This window comes from Heliangelus exortis, chromosome 9 (assembly GCF_036169615.1).
Source record: "Heliangelus exortis chromosome 9, bHelExo1.hap1, whole genome shotgun sequence".
Classification (NCBI taxonomy): Eukaryota; Metazoa; Chordata; class Aves; order Apodiformes; family Trochilidae; genus Heliangelus; species Heliangelus exortis.
The window spans coordinates 576,098-593,811 of record NC_092430.1 but is presented as its reverse complement, the minus strand read 5'-3'; the positions used below and the strand labels follow the sequence as shown (position 1 = coordinate 593,811).

General features: G+C 54.2%; 1 protein-coding gene across 1 annotated transcript in view; it reads right to left on the bottom strand.

Annotated features, from left to right (window-relative positions):
* LOC139800057 (type II inositol 1,4,5-trisphosphate 5-phosphatase-like) overlaps positions 1 to 14,447 on the bottom strand; it is a 142,810-nt gene extending 128,363 nt beyond the window's left edge. Inside the window, 10 exon segments of the mRNA XM_071752747.1 lie at positions 9,579 to 9,663; positions 9,912 to 10,024; positions 10,342 to 10,578; positions 10,725 to 10,887; positions 11,506 to 11,616; positions 12,609 to 12,753; positions 13,369 to 13,469; positions 13,471 to 13,585; positions 14,065 to 14,255; positions 14,339 to 14,447. Of these exon segments, the coding sequence (XP_071608848.1) occupies positions 9,579 to 9,663; positions 9,912 to 10,024; positions 10,342 to 10,578; positions 10,725 to 10,887; positions 11,506 to 11,616; positions 12,609 to 12,753; positions 13,369 to 13,469; positions 13,471 to 13,585; positions 14,065 to 14,255; positions 14,339 to 14,428 (1,351 nt within the window). The 5' untranslated portion in view covers positions 14,429 to 14,447.
* Between the last annotated feature and the right edge of the window lie 3,267 nt (positions 14,448 to 17,714).

The following is a 17,714-nucleotide window of genomic DNA, read 5'->3' as shown; positions in this document are numbered from 1 at the left end:
AGGACCCCCAAAATGCCCTCTGAACCCCTCAGACTGCACCCAGGAACCCCTCCAAGACCCCCCTAAGGTGTCAAAGGTTCCCAGGAGGCTGGAGAGGGACAGGAGACCCACTGCTGCCCCCCGGCCTGGGCAGGGGCGGGTAAGACGCAGTGAGCAAGTGTTGAAAGTAACACCCCCACCCCCACCCTAGGTCAAAACTGCCTCCCCCCAGGAGGTGAAATTCTGCCCATCCACCCCCCCCCAAGGGGGCCCAATCTGCTCCCTCACTTTCCTATTTTCTCTGATACGTCTGTAGAACCCAGTTACTGCAAAACACCTCATTGAGTTAAACTGGTTTTGTCAAGAGATCTGAACCATCCTGAGAAATGCTCCTTTCAGTCTTGTCTGCTCACCCAAACATTGATTATTTTGAGTGAAACAGAGAAATGTGAAACAGATCCCTGGGGGCAGAAATGAGCTGCCTGGGGGGTGTGGATATCCTGGGTTTCACTGTTTGGCTTTTATTTGCAGGCAAAGCAAAGTCAAACCTGAAGTGACAGCTGAGATGGTGCAATCCTCTGATGTGATGGATTCAAGAAAGGCTTCACTCTTGCCAGAACCGGACTTTGGAGTCAGAGGTACTTTAATAACAGCTCGTCTGAAAGAGATGGAGGATTCCTACACAGAAATCCAGAACTTCAGGTAAGGAGCACTCCTGAGAAGAACTTACTATAAAGCTGTCAAAATCACTCTTGTTTGTTATTTTATCTGATGTCCCTGTGAGTAAGAAATTCATGAGAAAAGGATGATTCAGGCTTTTCAGCAGCTTTGGTTCCTCGTTTGAGAGAATTTCATTCATGTCTTTTTCAAGGCTTGCCACATGGTTCTTGTTAAAAAAATGGCTTTTTTGACATTACTTTTTCCTGAGCTTATTTCAGACTCTGTAAATCAGTAAATCAGTAAAGCTCCAACTGCACTATTTTCATGATCCACAGGTCCCAACATTCCTGTTGGGATTTGCTGCACTTGAGTTGATGTAAGGGTGACATCTATTGCTGCTGCCACATCCAGGCCCAAGCCGTTGGTGGGCGGTGCCGTTAGCGGGGGGAGCGGCGGCTCCGCAACGATGCTTCGTGAGAGCTCTGCTGAGCGGCCGGAGCGGGGCGGCCACCGGAACCGGTACCGGTACCGAGGATGGATCAGTTGGTGGCCATCCAGGAGAGCCTGGAGGAGGGGAAGATCTGCCGGATTGTATCCTTTGGCTCGGTCGCGATGGTGCCTACGGGGGGCGGCCCCGGGGGTCCCGTCTGGTTCCGTCTCTTCCTGTCTGATCCCGTCCGGTCCTGTCTGGTCCCATCCTTCCTTGACCCTCGGCCCAGGCGGTGCAGGGGGTTCTGGTCGACGGGGAGAGCCGGGAGAGCCGTCTGCTGGGGCTGGTGGAGAGCAGCGGGCAACGCGCGTAGGTGCCGGGGACCCGGGGGTACCGGGGGGGTGGAGGAGGGAGCGGTGGGGTCACCATCCCGGGGACGCTGAAATGCGGTGCGGGTGTGCGGAGGGATGTGGTTCAGTGGTAGCCCTGGCTGGGTTCGGTGTTGGACCGGAAGATCTTAAAGGGCTTTTGCAAGCAAAGCTGTTCCTGTAGCATCTGGAGAAGAGCTGAGAGCTCTGAGGGTCTCTTACCGGGCTTGGAAACTTCTTACCCCAAACACTTTCTGCTGGGGCAGGAGCCTTGGAGGTTTGGAAGTGAAGTGCCTGGCAAGTCCTCTGGCTGCGTGGTATGAATGTCAGAGAAAAGCTCAGGCCCTAGAGGTTCAGGGCTGGTGAATTTTCCCAGAACCAAATCAGTTCTCATTGAAATGGGGGTACACAGCCCATAAGTGACTTTGGGGGCTGCAGGAGGCAGCTGGAGGGGTCGGGGTCTGTCTGTGCCTGCAGAGGTGCCAGAATTGCTTTTGCCTGCTCTGTGCTCGCAGGCTCCATGTGTACACTCACCAGAGGATGGCCATAGCAGCTGAGGATGTCTGGCTGGAGCAGGTTATCCCCATCACAGAAGAGTTTGTAGTGGAAGAAGGTACTGGTGTGCTCTGGGGGCTTACTGGGTGTCTCTAAAGAGGGAGATGAAGGAGTCTGGAGTCCATAGTTTGTTCTTCTGCTTGTTGAAATTTGGAAACTCTTCGTCCACATTTTTTATGCAGTTGGTAATCCCCGGTGGCACTCATGCATCACGTGTCACGGGTGGGAGGGCCCCACGGGGTCAGTAGCTCTGCAACCCGGAGCACCCTGTGCACTGGCAGGTTTGTTCTGCCTGGTTCCCTTCCTACGAGGAGGGCTTGGGGTTTGAGGAGCTCACGAGCACCATCACAGTCTGCAAACCTGCTTCCCAGCTTTGTCACTGAACTTTGCTTTCCCTTTGCAGTTGTCCTGGACAGTGACCTCCAAGTCCTTGGTGAGTTCTGTGGGTGTTTTAGTGCCTGTCACGGGTGTTCCCTGGGGCTTGTGCTTGGCGAGGCAGACGTGGGGGTCTGGTGGTTTGGGGGGGATCTTGTCTTGGGCGGGCTGTTTGCCATGGTTTGGTTCATGCTCACAAATATCATCACCCCAGGATTAATTTTCCCAAATATTTTTAAAACTCTACCGGGTGGTGAATGAGCCCCAGGGTGTTCTGTTCCCTGACGGTGCCTCTTGCTGGGAGTTTCCAGACAGCTGACAGTGACATTGCTCAGTAATTTATCCAACTAACTTTTCATTTCCTGGAGAATGAGTTAAGTGTGTGCTTTGCAGGAGTACCTGTTCCAGCAGCCAGGCCTCAAGTCTGAATTTGAGCAAATCCGGGACTGTTTGGACAAAGGAATCCACGACAGCCTCTGTATCCTTGCAGCCTGATGTCTTTACAGCCTCTGCAAGGTGACTGATGAGGGCCATAAGGAGGCCGGGGAAGAACGCTTTCAGGCTCCCCTGACAGTGGGGCCACTGGCTGAGCCTGCACACGAACTGGGGTGCCTGCAGAGAAGACACAGGGGCAGCTCTCAGTGCACTGCTTCAGGGTGACCCCACAAGCCCCTGTGCGCCAGCACCCAACTCTGGCACCCAACTCTGGCTCTTGCCCTAGGTTTCCAGCTGCAGTGCAGGGCAGGGGGTGCAGGCAGTGGGGAAGCAGAGTGCTGCCCAGAATGCTGCAGGGCTCCTGTTTGTGCCTGGGGGGCCCCAGCAGCTGCGGGGTGGTAGGGCTGGGCAGCGGAGGCCTCATCCTGCCAAGGAGAGGCTGTGCTGGGCTGCAGAGCCCAGAAGGCCTCCCAGCAGAGCCCAGGGGAGTAAAGAGGGCAGCAGCCCTGCCCAAGTGCTGCCCGCGGGGCTGGGCTGGAGGGCAGCTGTCCTTGCCCCTTGCCGCATGCCCCTCTGCAGGCTCAGCTCCCACAGCAGCCTTATGTCATCAAAGAGGGTGGGGAGCTTCTCTGCCAGCAGCACAGCGATGGGGCTGGCCTCCACATTCAACATGGGACCAGCCATGATCTCTCTTAGGAGGAGCGGGCCCTGCTGCCTGACTTCTGCAAAGTTGTCCTGCATCTTCCAGATGCTTCTGAAGATGTCCCTCTGCCCCAGGAAGCCACCGGCTGGGAGCCTCCAGTCCCCGGAGCAGGGACAGAGGGCTCTGCTGTCAGTCCCTCTGCCCTCCAGCCCTTCCTGCTGGGGCAGTGCTCAGCACCCCTGGGTGTCCACAGGCAGGGTTTCCCCCTGGACGGGCTGTGTCAGCCCCCAGGCCCTGAGCTGGCATGGGGAACCAGGAGCTGGACAGTGCCGGGGTCCTGCAGCTTCGCTCATCTCTCACGGCTGTCATTCTTTCAGCTGCTGGGCTGCCAGGACATTGCAAAGACTTGGAGTGACCTGGGCTGCCTGTGGTCATGTCTGAAGTGTGGCAGTCACAGTGTCTGTCTGCTGGCACTCAGGGCCTTGGTGGAGCTGTGGGCACATCCACAGATGGGGAGTGAGGCGGAGTCAGGCGGAGCTGCGTTGGCAGCCTGGGGCTGGGGCATGGGGGTAACGTGGTGCTTTGGTCCTGGCTGGGAGGAAGGAGGTGGCTGTCAGCAGAGAGAGGGGTGGCTGAGCAGGGCTCAAAGAGCCTTTGCTGTCCTGCCCTCACCGGCCCCCCCACTGGCCCCAAAAATCCCCAAATTTTGACTTGATGTGCCCCAAAGTCCCCAAATTTTGACTCGACAGACCAAAATATCTCTAATTTCAGAGTTCACCCGACCAAAATCCCAAAATTTGGACTGAACACTGCCCGGAATCCCCAAATTTAGCTTTCTCTGCAAGATCCTACTTGATGGTGACATTCAGGAAGAGATGGAGAAGATAAAACGGGGAAGGAAGCACGGGGTGCAAGACTTTGCTGACCTGGGATCTTGTTGAACAACTTTGTTTCAAATGCTCTAGGAAGAACTAGCAATTCCTGAATGCTCTTCAGGTTGGTGTCTGCCTTCAAGTTTTACAAGCAGCATCCTGAAAGCATTGACCTTCCTGGGCAACTTGGTTGATTTAAAGGAGGAATCCCAGACTGGAAAAGCTGTGTCTGCTGAATTGAGGGACACAGGAACAGCAGTGCCACTTTAGTCACCTGAAAGCCTTTACCACGGTGGGAGATTTTCTCCTATTTGCCCACATTTCTGTGAGGCTGAAGGCTTCATCAGACTTCATCAGCACATGAACCAGAGCCAGCACAGGGCCCCCCTGATTCTAGAGAAAAGCTCCAGCATTTGCAGTGCAATCCTTCTTTAGTTCTCCAACTCAAACTTTACTTCCTCCACTCCAACCCTGGCAGGTACCTTTTTTCCACTCAGTGGGAACCTCACCAGATCACCATCACCTCTCCAGTAGGATGGGCAGAAGCTCAGCAGCTGCGTCTGCCAGCTCCTCAGCACCCGTGCGTGGACCCCGTGAGGTCCCATAAACTTGTGCACCTGCAGGTTCTTTAGATGAGCCAAACCTCTTCTTCTCCCCCAGTGGGGGCTCCTTGGCTGTCCCAGGCCCTGCTTTCCCCTGCTGTGGCCTCTGCAATCAGGCAATGAGCACTTCCCAGAGGAGACTGAGGCAAGGAAGTCCTGGAAAACCTCAGCATTCTCAATATCCTCTGGAGCTAGGTCTGACATTTCCTTCAGGAGAGGGCCTACATTTTCCTGGCTTCTCCTTTCATTCCCACCTATGTGCCTCTCAAAGCTTTTCTTATTGCTCTTTCCAACCCCGGCAAGATTCAATCCTACCTGGGATGGATGTGGCTCTCCTGCCCTGCTCCCCAGCTGCTCCGACCACCTCTCTACTCCTCCCAGGGTACGTGACGTTGCTTCCCCTCCGCCTCTGCATGCTTCCTCCTTCACTTGGAGGGCTTTCAGGAGCTGCTGGCTCATCCCCGCCGCCCTCCTGGAATTTTTCCCCGGCTGCGGGATGGGGAGAGTGGGGAAAGAGCACCTGCCAGCATGGGCCGGGAACCAAGATGTCCGCCGGGCAGCCCCCTGCTTGCCCCGGGACTACAGCTCCCAGCATGCCCCGGGACTACAGCTCCCAGCACGCCCCGGGGCGCTCCTCCTCTCCTGCTGCCTCAGCCCGCCCGACCCCGGGGCTGCCCCGGCCCCGGCCCAGCTGGGAGGGGGAGCAGGAGGAAGGGGATCTGGGCAGGGAGGGAAGGCAGGACAAAGAGTGGTGAGGAGCGGGAAAGAGGTGGAGGGGAAGGGGGCAAAGAGGGAGGAGGAGGGAGGCAGGGAGGGAGAGAGAGGAGAAGGGCGGGAAGGAGGAGAGAGGGGGGATGGAGAGAGAGCGGGCCAGGGGCCTGAGAGAGACAGAAAAGGCCCCAAGAGAGGGGAGTGACAGAGGGGTGGGAGAGGGAGCAGGAGAGAGGGGAAAGGGCGAGGGGAGAGGAAGGGAGTGGGGAGGGAGAGGCAGGAAAGGGGAGAGGCTGCAGGAGAGAGAGGGACAATAAGGCCAGGAGAGGAGAGGGAGAGAAAGATGTGGAGACAGAGAGAGAGAGAAACAGCGGTGGCTCTGAGACCCGGCAGGGAGGAATTGGGAAGTGTTGAGAGGGAGACAGCCAGTGAAAGCCCAAAGTTGTGATGGGCAAAGGACAGGGAGGGAGGGATGAAGAGCTGGGGGCAGGGAGCTGGGCAGAGCCCCAGAGGAGCAAGCAGTGATGAGCAGCTGGGCCAGGCCTTACCAACCTGGGCTTTCTTTTCAAGGAAGCAAGCTTGTTTTCATTTTTAAGGTTTGATTAGGGACCCTTGGTTTGTGTTCCTGGTTTCTTCAGGTTGATGTTGTTGTTGTGCTGGATTGTGTTGTGTTTTCTGTCTTGAAACCATCATTTCTGGTCTGACACCTCTGGAGCAGGTAGGGCAGTGTGACTGATGGTGTGGTCTTGCATATTTCTAGGGAGTCAGTGGAAATGGTGGTTGGAGCCTTCTGCATCCCTTACCCTTTGATTTCTTGAGTGTAAATCTTGCAGTGGATTTGCTGAGGTGCAAAAAGGAAATGGGAGAGCAGATCTTCCCCACTCACACCCCCCCCCCCCCCCCCCCTCCCCCATCTGAAGATGAACAGAGAAAATCTCTGGGGCTGTGTTCTTTTATTAAACGTGTGTCAGATACGCAGCGCAAGGGGACTTGTGAGCAGAGAATGGCTGCATGGGCCTGGGGCTTGACCATCATCACCTGGAAGGGAAAAAGGAAAAAAAATGGGTGATGATGGGGGACTTGTTCCCAAGTCTGTTTCTTTCTATATTCTCTTGCACCAAGAGACACCCAGACAGCCTGAGCCATCCCCTCCCTTCACTGTCCCTGTGACCACCAAGCCCACTGCATCTCCCCGAGGCTGTCCTGCCATGGCTGATACGACACCCTGTGGATCCTTGCAGCCTGATGTCCCCTGAGGGTCACTTAGTGCCAAGAGCTGAAAAGATGCAATCAGTGGGTTCCCCCAGGCGGTTTTAATTCCCCCCTCTCACCTTGGGGTGACTGACAGCTGCATTTCCTTGTGCTCAGTGTGAAAACCTCTGCCAGGTCCTTGTGCTGTTGGAACTGCTGAGCTTTCTTCTTCTCAGCTGTGTCAGGTGCAGGACGTCCAGGAGGAGGGCGAAGCAACAGCTCCCCAAAAATGCTGCCTGCATTTCAGAGAAAAAGCCAGAGAGAGTGAGACAGAGCCAGCAGCTGCAGGAGCCACATCCATCCCAGGTAGGATTGAATCTTGCCGGGGTTGGAAAGAGCAATAAGAAAAGCTTTGAGAGGCACATAGGTGGGAATGAAAGGAGAAGCCAGGAAAATGTAGGCCCTCTCCTGAAGGAAATGTCAGACCTAGCTCCAGAGGATATTGAGAATGCTGAGGTTTTCCAGGACTTCCTTGCCTCAGTCTCCTCTGGGAAGTGCTCATTGCCTGATTGCAGAGGCCACAGCAGGGGAAAGCAGGGCCTGGGACAGCCAAGGAGCCCCCACTGGGGGAGAAGAAGAGGTTTGGCTCATCTAAAGAACCTGCAGGTGCACAAGTTTATGGGACCTCACGGGGTCCACGCACGGGTGCTGAGGAGCTGGCAGACGCAGCTGCTGAGCTTCTGCCCATCCTACTGGAGAGGTGATGGTGATCTGGTGAGGTTCCCACTGAGTGGAAAAAAGGTACCTGCCAGGGTTGGAGTGGAGGAAGTAAAGTTTGAGTTGGAGAACTAAAGAAGGATTGCACTGCAAATGCTGGAGCTTTTCTCTAGAATCAGGGGGGCCCTGTGCTGGCTCTGGTTCATGTGCTGATGAAGTCTGATGAAGCCTTCAGCCTCACAGAAATGTGGGCAAATAGGAGAAAATCTCCCACCGTGGTAAAGGCTTTCAGGTGACTAAAGTGGCACTGCTGTTCCTGTGTCCCTCAATTCAGCAGACACAGCTTTTCCAGTCTGGGATTCCTCCTTTAAATCAACCAAGTTGCCCAGGAAGGTCAATGCTTTCAGGATGCTGCTTGTAAAACTTGAAGGCAGACACCAACCTGAAGAGCATTCAGGAATTGCTAGTTCTTCCTAGAGCATTTGAAACAAAGTTGTTCAACAAGATCCCAGGTCAGCAAAGTCTTGCACCCCGTGCTTCCTTCCCCGTTTTATCTTCTCCATCTCTTCCTGAATGTCACCATCAAGTAGGATCTTGCAGAGAAAGCTAAATTTGGGGATTCCGGGCAGTGTTCAGTCCAAATTTTGGGATTTTGGTCGGGTGAACTCTGAAATTAGAGATATTTTGGTCTGTCGAGTCAAAATTTGGGGACTTTGGGGCACATCAAGTCAAAATTTGGGGATTTTTGGGGCCAGTGGGGGGGCCGGTGAGGGCAGGACAGCAAAGGCTCTTTGAGCCCTGCTCAGCCACCCCTCTCTCTGCTGACAGCCACCTCCTTCCTCCCAGCCAGGACCAAAGCACCACGTTACCCCCATGCCCCAGCCCCAGGCTGCCAACGCAGCTCCGCCTGACTCCGCCTCACTCCCCATCTGTGGATGTGCCCACAGCTCCACCAAGGCCCTGAGTGCCAGCAGACAGACACTGTGACTGCCACACTTCAGACATGACCACAGGCAGCCCAGGTCACTCCAAGTCTTTGCAATGTCCTGGCAGCCCAGCAGCTGAAAGAATGACAGCCGTGAGAGATGAGCGAAGCTGCAGGACCCCGGCACTGTCCAGCTCCTGGTTCCCCATGCCAGCTCAGGGCCTGGGGGCTGACACAGCCCGTCCAGGGGGAAACCCTGCCTGTGGACACCCAGGGGTGCTGAGCACTGCCCCAGCAGGAAGGGCTGGAGGGCAGAGGGACTGACAGCAGAGCCCTCTGTCCCTGCTCCGGGGACTGGAGGCTCCCAGCCGGTGGCTTCCTGGGGCAGAGGGACATCTTCAGAAGCATCTGGAAGATGCAGGACAACTTTGCAGAAGTCAGGCAGCAGGGCCCGCTCCTCCTAAGAGAGATCATGGCTGGTCCCATGTTGAATGTGGAGGCCAGCCCCATCGCTGTGCTGCTGGCAGAGAAGCTCCCCACCCTCTTTGATGACATAAGGCTGCTGTGGGAGCTGAGCCTGCAGAGGGGCATGCGGCAAGGGGCAAGGACAGCTGCCCTCCAGCCCAGCCCCGCGGGCAGCACTTGGGCAGGGCTGCTGCCCTCTTTACTCCCCTGGGCTCTGCTGGGAGGCCTTCTGGGCTCTGCAGCCCAGCACAGCCTCTCCTTGGCAGGATGAGGCCTCCGCTGCCCCCAGCCCTACCACCCCGCAGCTGCTGGGGCCCCCCAGGCACAAACAGGAGCCCTGCAGCATTCTGGGCAGCACTCTGCTTCCCCACTGCCTGCACCCCCTGCCCTGCACTGCAGCTGGAAACCTAGGGCAAGAGCCAGAGTCGGGTGCCAGAGTTGGGTGCTGGCCCAGAGGGGCTTGTGGGGTCACCCTGAAGCAGTGCACTGAGAGCTGCCCCTGTGTCTTCTCTGCAGGCACCCCAGTTCGTGTGCAGGCTCAGCCAGTGGCCCCACTGTCAGGGGAGCCTGAAAGCGTTCTTCCCCGGCCTCCTTATGGCCCTCATCAGTCACCTTGCAGAGGCTGTAAAGACATCAGGCTGCAAGGATACAGAGGCTGTCGTGGATTCCTTTGTCCAAACAGTCCCGGATTTGCTCAAATTCAGACTTGAGGCCTGGCTGCTGGAACAGGTACTCCTGCAAAGCACACACTTAACTCATTCTCCAGGAAACGAAAAGTTAGTTGGATAAATTACTGAGCAATGTCACTGTCAGCTGTCTGGAAACTCCCAGCAAGAGGCACCGTCAGGGAACAGAACACCCTGGGGCTCCCCTCTACCACTGCCCAAACATCCACAGAAATTCTCATGACCAGGAGCATCCTCAAATCTAAAGCTAAGACAAAAAAAGTCCCATCCTGTGTCTCCAGCACGAAGACTGCCAACCTGCTGGGAAGCATCCCTGTAGAGATGATCCACCATCATCCACAGCTCCTTTGGAATGTCCACGGGCTTTTCAGCTTTGATGGTATCATCACTGATCTCCAGTGGCATCAGGGGCTGAGAGTGAGGGGGGAAAAAGAAAAGGTAGCTATCCAAGTTCTGGCAAAAATGCTTCACAGAGCTTTTACCTGAGAATTCCTCCTTGGTCAGAAACTGCAGCTTCACTCAGCAGCCTTTACACCAGACTAGCACAACAGGCACTTGGGCACCAACACTCCAGAGAGAAGAAACAACACATGCACAAGCTGTACCAGCATCCTCAGAGGAGAGAGCAGGGCAGTGCAAAAGGTTCCTTAGCAAGCAACAGGATTTAACATCTACTTTGGATCATTCTTGTGGGTTTGGAAGGGAATTCTTGCCCTTAACTCTGAATAGAGTTTCTGAATAGATTCTGCTGACATGTCCTGGATAGGTTCCCTCATGTGGCACAGGGTGTGGAGAGGAGCCCCAAAGCAACTTGGCAAGTAGTTCCCCGTTACAGAAATAAAATAATCCTTCCCCCTGTGAAGATGCAGGACCAAGATATCTTCAAGTTTTTCCTCTCCAGAGTTTAAGTGTGTAGCTGTTGATTTATTAACAAACACCTCCAACATCACTGTCTTCTCAGCACCTGCAGGGAGATGATAAAATCCATACTTGGGGACAAAAGGTATGAAATCAATAAGCCTGCATTCTGAGGCATAACAGGGTCAAAATTAAGCCAGAATTAAGGTGACAACATGAGCTGATTAATGAGAGGAACAACAAGGAGCTCACCTGGGTGCAGAAAGCCCTTGCTGGGATTAGCAGCCAGCCACTTCTTGGAGTAGGCTTTCTCATCTGGTTTGTTGATAAATTCAAACTGGCAGGCCACTTCTCCATTGCAGATTGTGAACCTCCCCACCTGCAGCTGCATGTACTTCACCTCCGCAAAATAGAACTAGGAACCAATGCCAGGGAACATCATCAGCCAGGGCCACCTGGCCAAGCACCAATCCCTCTCCCGTGGTTTAATCATTAAGCAGCAAGATCCCCAGCTTAACCCCCTTGCTTCTGCACAGCTTCCAGGATGACAAAGGATCACACCTGCTTGCTCTGTGTGCTAAAGCCCCTTTCAAAAACACGTCCCCCCCAAATAACCCAAATGCAACTGGAGCAGTCTCACTTCCTTATCTTTTTTAGTCCCCATCACACAAAGCAAACGTTGGGTTTGGGACCTTCTCCGCATCGCTCAGATTTTGCATTTTATGTTGCAAAGAAACAAGGCAGAGCAAGGGGAACAAACTACCCTTTTTCTCTCTCTCTCCCCACCTCAGGGAGCAACACACCCGCCAGTTCAGCCTGGAGCTGTGAATGGCATTTACGTCGAAACAGAAATGAGGATTTCTCAGGCCAATCAACACAGAACAGCTGGAAGTCAAAATTTTCTGTTTCAGTGCTGCCAGACCTCAGGGTCTAGTCTCTATCCAGTGTAGTTTTATGGCAGGGATACCCTCCTGGGGTGAGGGGTTTCTCAGCCTCCCCAGTGAGCCAGAGCACACAAATAAATAGATTTTACCTCCCTCTGGGACAGGGTGACTGAGGGGATGCTGGCGTTTTCCATCTTGTCCTGGGAGCGCACGACTTCTTCGAAGGCTTTTCGGTAAAGCTCCTCATCCACAACCTTCACCTGAAAAGGACACACCGTGTGGCAGCTGGCATTTACAGGGCCTCTGCCAGGGAGCTGAAACACAGCTGGAAACATAGGGAGTGATGTGATGGCAGCAGCAGCCCCCTGCACGTGACACATGGGATAAGCAGGGATGCTCTGAGACCTCGTGGGATGCAGAGCAAAGGGTGATTTTTGGCACTTGCCATAACTAGTGAGACAGTCACTCAGTCAGTGCTTGAGGAGCCTGTTTTTTCCTTAAAAAATTTGTTAGGCAAGCCACTGTCATGATGTCAGTGAAGCAGTATTCCTGCACTGCAAGTTTCTGTGAAAATCACTTGGAAAATAAGTAAAAAAGGCAAAGGGACCATTCTACTCCTGCAATCTACTGCTCAGCTGGAGCATCACTTAACCCCATGAACAACAATTCTAGCTCAGTACCTTACCCAGCCCACCTTCCAAGTCTTTGTTCCCTGTGGAGCCATAAAAGCAGGAGAAGGAAAAGAGCAGAACCTCCCTTCTCCTTCCCCCTCCCCACAGAGGAGGAGGAGGAGGGAGAGGGAGGAGGAGGAGAAGGAGGGAGAAGGAGGAGGAGGAGGAGGGAGAAGGAGGAGGAGGAGGAGGGAGAAGGAGAAGGAGGAGGAGGAGGAGGGAGAAGGAGGACAAGGGAGAAGGAGGGAGGAGGAGGAGGAGGAAGGAGGAGGGAGGAGGAGGAGGGAGGAGGAGGAGCACGAGGAGAAGCAGAAGGAGGAGAAGGAGGAAAAGGAGGAGGAGGAGCAGGAGCAGGAGCAGGAGCAGGAGGAGCAGCACCAGCACCAGCACCAGCAGCAGCACCAGCACCAGAAGCAGCAGCAGCAGTACCAGGAGCAGCAGCAGCAGCAGCAGCAGCACCAGCACCAGCAGCACCAGCACCAGCAGCAGCAGCAGCAGCAGCAGCAGCAGCACTAGCAGAACCAGCACCAGCAGCACCAGCACCAGCAGGAGTTTTTTTCTTCCAGCTCTGCTGTACTCACCCCGATACCAAACACAGAGCTCACTGGTTTGTGGTCACTAATCTTCAGAGCCATGTGGCTCCTGTAGCTCAGCTGAGCAATGTTCTGCCCTTTCCAGAATATCCGGTCACACCAGGCAGGAACACGAAATTTCTCACTAAAACAGAGGCCAAAATTACAGCTCAGGTGGAGGAACAAAGCAAGGCAAGACACTGCTCTCCCAGAGACTCTGTTTTCCTGCCATGGCCTCCAGCCAGGTCTCCAAAGTTGTGTTTGCCAGAGCTGCTTTGAGCAGTTGCAAAATTGTCTGCTCTTAAGTAGCTCTGTATCATGCTTTGCTTTCTGCTTCTTCAAAGCTGAAAATATTTCTTTTGTTCTTTGGATCCAATCAGTGCAATACCCAGACTTACACAAGGATGCACTCGGCTACAGACAGCACAAATGCTCCATTTCAGACCCCAGCTGCTCTGATCTGAGGTACAGAGGGTCTATATAGCTGGTCTGAGGAGGTAGAGAAGGTATCAGCAAGTAAAAGATGCTCAAAATTTTGCCATGGGAAAAAACCCCAAACCAACAACAACAACAAAAAAGAAACTAACAAAAATAATTCCTTGTTTTTGTACAGCCCTGGGGAAAGCCAATGGATTTTTCCTGGGAAAAAGTTCTGGTAAACATCAGTGGAAGAAAAGCAAGATGAATAGATGTAAACTGGACCTAAACGAGAGGAAGAGCAATAACCTAAGAACTGTTCCTGTTTAGACTCATTAGATCTGCCACTCTTTAGTCATCACAGCCAGCATCATATTTGTATGTTGGCTGGAAAGAAAGCTCTCCCTCTGTAAAGCCTTCAAAGACTGCATTTGCATTCCTTTGCCTCATTCAGTACCTGGTCATACTGCCAGAGCTCTGGAAAAGCTTTCTCTTCCACCAGCTGCTTCACTTTTGCCACATCGAGATCCTCCAGACGATAGTTGAGGTCACCCAGCCATAAAATCACACTGCAGGAGAACACAGAGCACAAGTGTGCACGGTCTGGCCACAGGCAGGACCCAGCAGCTCCTCCCAACACTGTCAGCTGGGTGCTGTGTCTGCTTGGCCATCAGAGACAACAAGCAGCAGTGAAAACCTGAAAGTGAAGCTTTATTTTCTATTTTTTGCCACTTTTAATTCCCGTTCTGCATCCTTGTCACTGCCTCTTGATAACTGGTGCTTCTGATATCCCAGAGATGAAATCCCCCTGGGGAAATCAGTGCACATTGCTGCCACATCCTCACTTGAAAATAAAACAAAGCTGGGAGAGCACAGGGTGGCAAGTGACTTGTCAGACCTGGACAGTGACCACCCTCAGCCCCAGGGTTCCAGTAAAGCATTTCTGACCCCTTCCCACATCCCAGCCAGGAGAACCTGGCACTCTCCTGTGTTCCTCAAGTTCTCCCTGCCCCACGGAGTGATGGGCACAGCCAGAGGGGGAGCGTACTCATGTTTGGCAATGGTGAGAGAGGCCAAATTGGGATCTGACTGGCGGAACTGCATCCGAGAGCAGATGTCCTGGAAGTCCTGGTTCCTCCTCTTGTATTCCTCTATGTGAGCTGCCAGGTGAGAATTCACAATGCACAGAGTAGTAGTGTTATGGAATTTAAACCTTATGGCAACACCACCTTTGTTACCCTGAAAGATAAAAGACAAAGAATTGCTCAGGAGCTTTTACACACAACAGAGGAGCCTCAGCCCAGGGTTGCCACCATTCCTACCATCTTCCCCATGATCCCAGTGCCCACAGTCTCAGCTTCCACCTCGGAGATGTTCATCACCGGATCCTCTCTCACGTACAACAGGAGCATGATTCCCACCAGCCTCACGTGTTTCTGTAGGCAGCAGGTGCCAGGACTTGCCGGGTGATGGGCCCGGACGGTGCTCGCCCCACCTGTGCCCAGTTGGGCCAGATGTTGCGTGAGACGAATCTCGCCGTGGGCGCGAGCTCGGTTCGCGAACAGAGTCAGTCGAGCTAGTGTTGGTTCGGGTTACTATCAGTGAACTAACTTCGATCCGCCTGGCTCTGGAGCCTGCTCAGGAACCACACCCTGCCGATCCCGGGCATGCGCACCTGGGCCAGCCCCAACTGGGCACAGGTGGGGCGAGCACCGTCCGGGCCCATCACCCGGCATGTCCTGGCACCTGCTGCCTACATGTTTCACCTGGAAAATAGACCCTGTTCCAGGAAATACTACAAGGGGAGAGGTTTGAAGAGAGAAGTCCCATCGCCCCCTGTCCAGAACATGAGCCACAAAAATACAGATTAAAAAAAAAAAAAGAAAAAAGAATTCCAGGCTCATCAGAAGGATCAGCTGGGCACTCACAGCACAGCACCCAGAGGAGCCAGGGACCAAACACCACAGGGAACAAAGCTGAAGCCCAAAACAAAACCTACAGCCCAGGCACAGCCCACGGGAGGAATTTCCCTTCACTAACAGTGACAAGAGAGGAGCAAGACCAAAACAGCAGCAGTGTTCCAACCAAGATACCTTCAAACTCATCCCACCATGGATTGTGTAGATGAAGAGACTAAGATGATTCCTATTCTCCTCCCCCAAGACAGCAGCAATTTCCTTGCTCTGGTCTCCTGTCCTGTCCCTGCACAGCAACTCCCCCTCCATCACTTCAGAGCAAAAAGCCCACGAACCCCTGGAGGAGACAGCGGTGGAGAAGAAGAGAAAGCAGAGGGAAAGAGGCCCAGGTGGGAAGTGATTCCACGTTTACCTTTTCAGATTTGGCATCTGGGTGAAGACTCTCAGTGACAGCTTTCAACCATTCCTCTTCCCGTGGTGTTCCACAGAAAAAGAAAGCTTCTTTACTCAGAACAGCCTCCTGGAAACTGTGTCAGAGGAAGGAACCCAGAGATGCATGCACTTGTTGATAACTCCATCCCTTTCCTCTGGGAAAGAACTACATCAACTTGTACTCAATTTATAATTTATTTCAATTTATAGCTGAAAACTCAACATTCAGTTCTGCTGATTGGAGGCTCTGTAAAGCTAAGGAGCTGGACACCCCCTGCTGCAGTCACAGGAAAGCCCCAGGCCAGGAGGGGACACTCACCCCAGGCAGTAGATGTCTGGTGGCTCAGCATCACACCTCAGCCAAGGCTCAAGGCTCTCTTTGGGGGCCTGACCATTCACATTGTATGTCCCAGCAAAAAATCTGCAAAGAAATGAGCTAAATCCCAGAGCTGCAGAGGGCAGAGATGATGGCAAAGAGCCCTCGTGGTGCTGGTGCTGCCGGGCCCAGCCGAGCCCCTGCAGAACTCAGCAGTCACTCACGACTTCCCACCAGTGCTTACCGTGGTCTTTATCCACGCTTTCCACGAGAATGCCATTTAAAAATATAAAAATCAGCACTTCTAATAAATAAAAAACTCTTATTCTGCCCATTAAGTAACAACAATTCATTCACCACCTGGTAGAATTTTAAAAATATTTGGGAAAATTAATCCTGGGGTGATGATATTTGTGAGCATGAACCAAACCATGGCAAACAGCCCACCCAAGACAAGATCCCCCCCAAATCACGAGACCCCCACATCTGCCTCGCCAAGCACAAGCCCCAGGGAACACCCGTGACAGGCACTAAAACACCCACAGAACTCACCAAGGACTTGGAGGTCACTGTCCAGGACAACTGCAAAGGGAAAGCAAAGTTCAGTGACAAAGCTGGGAAGCAGGTTTGCAGACTGTGATGGTGCTTGTGAGCTCCTCAGACCCCAAACCCTCCTCGTAGGAAGGGAACCAGGCAGAACAAACCTGCCAGTGCACAGGGTGCTCCGGGTTGCAGAGCTACTGACCCCGTGGGGCCCTCCCACCCGTGACACGTGATGCACGAGTGCCACCGGGGATTACCAACTGCATAAAAAATGTGGACGAAGAGTTTCCAAATTTCAACAAGCAGAAGAACAAACTATGGACTCCAGACTCCTTCATCTCCCTCTTTAGAGACGCCCAGTAAGCCCCCAGAGCACACCAGTACCTTCTTCCACTACAAACTCTTCTGTGATGGGGATAACCTGCTCCAGCCAGACATCCTCAGCTGCTATGGCCATCCTCTGGTGAGTGTACACATGGAGCCTGTGAGCACAGAGCAGGCAAAAGCAATTCTGGCACCTCTGCAGGCACAGACAGACCCCGACCCCTCCAGCTGCCTCCTGCAGCCCCCAAAGTCACTTATGGGCTGTGTACCCCCATTTCAATGAGAACTGATTTGGTTCTGGGAAAATTCACCAGCCCTGAACCTCTAGGGCCTGAGCTTTTCTCTGACATTCATACCACGCAGCCAGAGGACTTGCCAGGCACTTCACTTCCAAACCTCCAAGGCTCCTGCCCCAGCAGAAAGTGTTTGGGGTAAGAAGTTTCCAAGCCCGGTAAGAGACCCTCAGAGCTCTCAGCTCTTCTCCAGATGCTACAGGAACAGCTTTGCTTGCAAAAGCCCTTTAAGATCTTCCGGTCCAACACCGAACCCAGCCAGGGCTACCACTGAACCACATCCCTCCGCACACCCGCACCGCATTTCAGCGTCCCCGGGATGGTGACCCCACCACTCCCTCCTCCACCCCCCCGGTACCCCCGGGTCCCCGGCACCTACACGCGTTGCCCGCCGCTCTCCACCAGCCCCAGCAGACGGCTCTCCCGGCTCTCCCCGTCGACCAGAACCCCCCTGGGCCGAGGGTCAAGGAAGGATGGGACCAGACAGGACCGGACGGGATCAGACGGGAAGAGACGGAACCAGACGGGACCCCCGGGGCCGCCCCCCGTAGGCGCCATCGCGACTGAGCCAAAGGATACGATCCGGCAGATCTTCCCCTCCTCCAGGCTCTCCTGGATGGACACCAACTGATCCATCCTCGGTACCGGTACCGGTTCCGGTGGCCAGCCGCTCAGCGGAGCTCTTGCGAAGCATCGTTGCGGAGCCACCGCTCCCCCCGCTAACGGCACCGCCCGCCAACGGCACAGACACGGCCCGGTCCGGCCCGGGCTCCTCTTCTCCGGCCCGGCCCCGGTTCCTCCGGCCTTTGCCCCAAGCGGCACCGCACACGGAATGACGCGGCGGGGCCGGCAGAGCGGTCCCTGGGAATAGGGG